The following is a 7500-nucleotide window of genomic DNA, read 5'->3' on the forward strand; positions in this document are numbered from 1 at the left end:
ATCTAATCTATTATATATCTATATAACAACCCCTTTATCTAGTCTATTATATATCTATATAACACCTCTGTATCTAGTCTATTATATATCTATATAACAACCCTTTATCTAGTCTATTATCTATCTATATTACACCCCTTTATCTAATCTATTATATATCTATATAACAACCCCTTTATCTAGTCTATTATATATCTATATAACACCTCTGTATCTAGTCTATTATATATCTGTATAACAACCCTGTACCTAGTCTATTATATATCTATATAACAACCCTTTATCTAGTCTATTATATATCTATATAACAACCCTTTATCTAATCTATTATATATCTATATAACACCTCTGTATCTAGTCTATTATATATCTATATAACAACCCTTTATCTAGTCTATTATCTATCTATATTACACCCCTTTATCTAATCTATTATATATCTATATAACAACCCCTTTATCTAGTCTATTATATATCTATATAACACCTCTGTATCTAGTCTATTATATATCTATATAACAACCCTGTACCTAGTCTATCATCTAGCTATGTTTGCAAATGGCTCAGGAGAAAAAGTGATGTCGATGAAATGTGATTTGATCTCAAAGTGACTTCCCTGGTTAAATAAAGGATAAATTAATACATTTTTAAGAAATCCCCCCCCCCCAAAAAAAAATGTAGAGTGTGTTCTGTAGCATTTTCTATTTATTGGGAGATGAAAATAGCATATTTTTTACGTATGCAGACAGACCACATCTTGCTTCTTTTTGTTGTTTGTTAGCATGCTATTCTAGATTTAACTGGAAAAACTTGGGGCTTTAAAGTGTCAAAACCAAATGTAGTAATATACTTAGTTGAGATAGAGCAGAGGAAAAAATATGCATCGCACGTTCAAATCATTATATAAGCAGCGAACAGCTCAACTGCCAATTCATCTGCGAGCGGTTTCATCGCACATGAAACAAAATCAAAACACAGGACAGATGTTGGAGGAGAAACCACATTTAAAGCTTTTGTCACAAACTGCCATTTTTCAAATGATTGGGGCACATCTATTAAAGAAAGTGGATTGTAACGATTGGGCGAAAGCATAAGGAAATATTTAACCAGCCAATTAACTTTGATCACAATGACTGCGTTTGGAATGTCTCAGTCACTCTACTCCTTCGGTTGTCAGAGGGTGTACAAACAATTTATTTTTCTCTTTATATCTCTTTCTTTCTCTCTCTCTCTCTCTCTCTCTCTCTCTCTCTCTCTCTCTCTCTCTCTCTCTCTCTCTCTCTCTCTAACTCTCTTTCTCTCCATGGCCCTCTCTCTCTGCCCCTCTCTTTTCTTCTGTCATTTTTCTCTTCTTCTCCAGAACATGCTGGAGACTAATCAGGTTTGGCAGACTGTTCTCAGCTCTCCACACACTTAAATATCAAACAAAACATATCCTCTGCTGCGCTGAGAGGAGAGGTGAGCCTAGAGCAGGACTGGCCGGTTGAAGCTAAGTCTGATGGCTGGGCCAAGCTGTGTCTGGCCGGATGAAGCTAAGTCTGATGGCTGGGCCAAGCTGTGTCTGGCCGGTTGAAGCTAAGTCTGATGGCTGGGCCAAGCTGTGACTGGCCGGATGAAGCTAAGTCTGATGGCTGGGCCAAGCTGTGTCTGGCCGGTTGAAGCTAAGTCTGATGGCTGGGCCAAGCTGTGTCTGGCCGGATGAAGCTAAGTCTGATGGCTGGGCCAAGCTGTGTCTGGCCGGTTGAAGCTAAGTCTGATGGCTGGGCCAAGCTGTGTCTGGCCGGTTGAAGCTAAGTCTGATGGCTGGGCCAAGCTGTGTCTGGCCGGTTGAAGCTAAGTCTGATGGTTGGGCCAAGCTGTGTCTGGCCGGTTGAAGCTAAGTCTGATGGCTGGGCCAAGCTGTGTCTGGCCGGTTGAAGCTAAGTCTGATGGCTGGGCCAAGCTGTGTCTGGCCGGTTGAAGCTAAGTCTGATGGTTGGGCCAAGCTGTGTCTGGCCGGATGAAGCTAAGTCTGATGGCTGGGCCAAGCTGTGTCTGGCCGGATGTAACCAAGTCTGTGTAGATAAGTCTGTGTAGATAAGTCTGTGTAGATAAGTCTGTGTAGATAAGTCTGTGTAGGTCTACGGTTAGGCCTGGTGGGAGACACTGTTGTTTAAACATACAGTACTTCAGACTACTTTGACCTGCTGGTGTTTGGTTCAGGTTAGTGAGCCAGAGGGTTGCCGGTTTGAATCCCGGGTCAGACGGGAAAAGTCTGTCAGGAAGTGATCTAAACCCCTAGATGTCATTGCCTGCTGTTGTGCCCTAAAGCAAGACACTTAACCTACCCCCCACACAACAACAGCTCCCCGGGGCCCGGTGTGACAGCACTCCGCACCTCTCCAAAAAACCTACGTATGTATGTATGTACTTGTGGGGTTTGTGTTAAAAAATGAAGTCAAATTTCGTTTGGATCTTGTGTGGAATTGACCAATGAATTGATCTTCATGTTAAACTCTCTCTCTCTCTCTCTCTCTCTCTCTCTCTCTCTCTCTCTCTCTCTCTCTCTCTCTCTCTCTCTCTCTCTCTCTCTCTCTCTCTCTCTCTCACTGACTCTGTCTCTGTCTATGTCTCTGTCTCTCTCTCTCTCTAGGGGTGGAGCAGACAGACAGACAAACACACAGACCCCAACGTCCCCTCTAAACTCTCCTGCCACCCCTTATCCTTGTACCCCAGCGGCAGATTTGACACCAACTCTGCATGAATCAGACGGGGGACGGGGGACGTGGGGACGGGGAGAGATTTCATGCCGTGACTGAAGAGTTGGCGGACAGCGACACCAGGCACACAGCATGACAGACAGAACGGCTCCAGAAACACTAGAGCCTGACAAATTGCCCAAGTCTTTATGAGAAGGGGGTGGGGGGCATAGAAAAGGGGGGCAGGGTGCAAGGGGGATAGATAGAGAATGGGGGTGTGGGGCATAGAGAAGGGGGGCAGGGTGCAAGGGGGATAGATAGAGAATGGGGGTGTGGGGCATAGAGAAGGGGGCAGGGTGCAAGGGGGATAGATAGAGAATGGGGGTGTGGGGCATAGAGAAGGGGGGCAGGGTGCAAGGGGGATAGATAGAGAATGGGGGTGTGGGGCATAGAGAAGGGGGGCAGGGTGCAAGGGGGATAGATAGAGAATGGGGGTGTGGGGCATAGAGAAGGGGGGCAGGGTGCAAGGGGGATAGATAGAGAATGGGGGTGTGGGGCATAGAGAAGGGGGGCAGGGTGCAAGGGGGATTGATAGAGAATGGGGGTGTGGGGCATAGAGAAGGGGGCAGGGTGCAAGGGGGATAGATAGAGAATGGGGGTGTGGGGCATAGAGAAGGGGGGCAGGGTGCAAGGGGGATAGATAGAGAATGGGGGTGTGGGGCATAGAGAAGGGGGCAGGGTGCAAGGGGGATAGATAGAGAATGGGGGTGTGGGGCATAGAGAAGGGGGGCAGGGTGCAAGGGGGATAGATAGAGAATGGGGGTGTGGGGCATAGAGAAGGGGGCAGGGTGCAAGGGGGATAGATAGAGAATGGGGGTGTGGGGCATAGAGAAGGGGGGCAGGGTGCAAGGGGGATTGATAGAGAATGGGGGTGTGGGGCATAGAGAAGGGGGCAGGGTGCAAGGGGGATAGATAGAGAATGGGGGTGTGGGGCATAGAGAAGGGGGGCAGGGTGCAAGGGGGATAGATAGAGAATGGGGGTGTGGGGCATAGAGAAGGGGGGCAGGGTGCAAGGGGGATAGATAGAGAATGGGGGTGTGGGGCATAGAGAAGGGGGGCAGGGTGCAAGGGGGATAGATAGAGAATGGGGGTGTGGGGCAAGTGGGGACGAGAAACTGAGAGACTGACAGCACTTGTAAAATTCCTAGTGTCCCTTGGGCTCCGTGATAATAGTTTACCACTGTGGAACTGGAAACTGAGAAATGGGCTCAATGGGCTCCCCGCTATTAAACCCCTCGACTCGACTGACACACCGGTCCATCAATCTAAGTTACATAAACAAAACAATCCCCATCAAAATCAGTCAGATGAAGACAGAGATAATTGTTTTCTTTTGCATTGGACGCGTCTCAATCCACCATATCTGTCAGTGTTGCATTTCCTCATCTGCGTTGAAAAGGTGACGGAGTTAAAGAGAGCAGATGTTCGTCAGACCATGAGACAAATCCCGGAAAATTCTAGCCTACCGACGAAGAAAAATAAAAAAACGTCTCAGCCGCCCGAAACGGTTTTGACCCACTAACCGTAAATGTTAACGTCTACACTCCTAACGGTCCTGGTGCGTTGATTGAAAGAAGAGCGTCCAGAACACTTTCAGAGATGTTACACACAGTATACAGTGACATGACAGAAACATCTCTTACCTCCAAGTCGTTGAAGAATAAGTGCGTGTCTGCCAAGTTAAAGATCATCTCTTCCATCCTCAGTCCTAGTGACACGGACGTTGGGGGATCCTGGAGATGAGAGAAAACCATGGGATATAATCAACATGGAATATAATAAAACCATAATACAATACAGATACAATATAATTATCCTGGAGATGAGAGAAAACCATGGGATATAATCAACATGGAATATAATAAAACCATAATACAATACAGATACAATATAATTATCCTGGAGATGAGAGAAAACCATGGGATATAATCAACATGGAATATAATAAAACCATAATACAATACAGATACAATATAATTATCCTGGAGATGAGAGAAACCATGGGAAAAATAATATAAAAACAAAAAATACAGATACAATATAATTATCCTGGAGATGAGAGAAAACCATGGGATATAATCAACATGGAATATAATAAAACCATAATACAATACAGATACAATATAATTACAAATATGATATAATGACATAGCTTCTTGTAAATAAAACACAAAATAAATGGATGCATTGACGAGGTGCTTCTTGTATTGTCTGCTTGTCCTTGTCGCGTTATCACCGATGTTTTATATTTGGCAATCCCGTTTCGCCTTGGTGTTTCAATAAAGTACTTTCTTATCTTACACTAAACATGGAACTAAATGAAAACATACGACAGAAACTAAAACTAAACACATAAATCATAAACAATAATTCCAGAGCATTAAACGTTGATTTAGAAATCATCATCGATAATTCATGTCTCTTCAAGCATTCAATTATCGACACTTTTACGCCGATGGAATTCTCTTCCAGAGCACTCTGACCTCAAAGAGACAAGAAGACAGGAGACTTAAATTCAAGGTTTAGTTTGTTTTTACCACCTTACAGACAGACTACATTAGCAGTCAGAGAGGAAGGAGAGTTGAATCAACGCAGTAGAAGCGTGACTAGTCTTAGAAGGGGGGAGGTCGATTTTTAAGACGAGGACCATGTGGTAACCTTGTCGTAAATACTACATTCCACACGTAGTTATGTTAATTAACGCGTAATAAGGCTGGCTGCTGTAAAGACCACAGTGTTGCCGATGTCACACACCTGCTGAAATTCCCCAAGCTTCTCAGAAGAAGGGATTTGAAGAAATGTTAACATCATGTAAATACTCTATTTTGATCATTTATTTGTTGTAATAGAGACAAATATATGTTTATTTTTATTTTTATGACACTACTAATATACTTTAAAAAACTCTATTAGCTCAGTGTTAAAAAACTCTATTAGCTCAGTGTTAAAAAACTCTATTAGCTCAGTGTTAAAAAACTCTATTAGCTCAGTGTTAAAAAACTCTATTAGCTCAGTGTTAAAAAACTCTATTAGCTCAGTGTTAAAAAACTCTATTAGCTCAGTGCTAAAAAACTCTATTAGCTCAGTGTTAAAAAACTCTATTAGCTCAGTGCTTCTCAAGCCAAATTATATTGATACACCCGATGTTAGGAATAATTGCAATTTTTCACTTCTGAATTGTGTTCTTCTTCCCCCCTCTGTCTGTCTGTCTGTCTGTCTGTCTGTCTGTCTGTCTGTCTGTCTGTCTGTCTGTCTGTCTGTCTGTCTGTCTGTCTGTCTGTCTGTCTGTCTGTCTGTCTGTCTGTCTGTCTGTCTGTCTGTCTGTCTGTCTGTCTGTCTGTCTGTCTGTCTGATATAACAAGGAGGAAGAGAGACCTGGGCTCTAAATAGTTGATGAACTGAGACGCCGTTCTGCACATCTCTGTTGTACTGCGTTGTTATTTGTCTGTTTGTGTCCTGCCTGTTAGCTTACGCAATTCTTTCCATTCTCCTTTTTGACCTCTCTCATCAACAAGCTGTTTTTGCCCAGAGGACTGCTGCTGACTGGATGTTGTTTGTTTGTCTCACCGTTCTCAGTAAACTCTAGACACTGTGGTGCGTGAAAAGCCCAGGAGGCCGTTTCTGAGATACTGGAAGTGGTGCACCTGGCACCGACGATCAGACCACTCTGAAAGTTGCTTCGGTCACTTGTTTACTCCATTCTAACGTTCAATGGAACAGTAACTGAATGCCTCGATGCCTGTCCGCCTGCTTTATACAGCAAGTCACGTGACCCACTGTCTGTACGAGCGATCCATTTTTGTGAATGGGGTGGTGTACCTAATAAACTGGCCACTGAGTCTACACATCGACGCTACGAGGTTGGAATAATACCATGAAATGGTGAAAATGATGATAATGACCTTTTAGTGTAAGAGCTGTTTGAAAAGACTGGCTGAAATTTCGGCCTGCTATGGTGGGTTGGAGTTTTGGTCTGCTCGGTGACATCACCTGGCGATAAACGTGTTAATAGACCAATAAGAAAGAGAGTTCTAAACCTCTCTGCCAATAACAGCTAGTTTTCAGTTTCCTCATCCCCACTCAGACAGCCTCCAGACACTCATAGCAAAATTCTTGACTGACAAATTGGTCTTTTTCCAAGAAAATAATGTTGTTTTATTTATTTTTTAACAATTTTAATTGATAACATTCACAGTAAGGTACTTAATGTTACCCAGAAATAATTTGATATTGAGATAAAAATGGCTGCATTGGACCTTTACAGTTCATCTCTTTCTGTTTCTGACCGTACGGGTTCATCCTGTGTATCTGTTTCTGACCATACGGGTTCATCCTGTGTATCTGTTTCTGACCATACGGGTTCATCCTGTGTATCTGTTTCTGACCATACGGGTTCATCCTGTGTCTCTGTTTCTGACCATACGGGTTCATCCTGTGTATCTGTTTCTGACCGTACGGGTTCATCCTGCGTCTCTGTTTCTGACCGTACGGGTTCATCCTGTGTATCTGTTTCTGAGCTGACCATACGGGTTCATCCTGTGTCTCTGTTTCTGACCGTACGGATTCATCCTGTGTCTCTGTTTCTGACCATACGGGTTCATCCTGTGTCTCTGTTTCTGACCATACGGGTTCATCCTGTGTCTCTGTTTCTGACCATACGGGTTCATCCTGTGTCTCTGTTTCTGACCGTACGGATTCATCCTGTGTCTCTGTTTCTGACCATACGGGTTCATCCTGTGTATCTGTTTCTGACCGTACGGGT

At 43.7% G+C, this 7500-nt stretch overlaps 1 protein-coding gene across 25 annotated transcripts in view; it reads right to left on the minus strand.

The window, feature by feature from the left end:
- eya1 (EYA transcriptional coactivator and phosphatase 1) overlaps positions 1-7500 on the minus strand; it is a 108794-nt gene that overhangs the window by 37726 nt on the left and 63568 nt on the right. For all 25 annotated transcript variants that reach the window (XM_045710776.1, XM_045710765.1, XM_045710768.1 and 22 more), the window contains one exon: positions 4382-4471. In XM_045710776.1, the coding sequence (XP_045566732.1) occupies positions 4382-4471 (90 nt within the window). The remainder of the gene's footprint in view (positions 1-4381; positions 4472-7500) is intronic.

The sequence above is a fragment of the Salmo salar genome, chromosome ssa29, assembly GCF_905237065.1.
Source record: "Salmo salar chromosome ssa29, Ssal_v3.1, whole genome shotgun sequence".
Taxonomy (NCBI): Eukaryota; Metazoa; Chordata; class Actinopteri; order Salmoniformes; family Salmonidae; genus Salmo; species Salmo salar.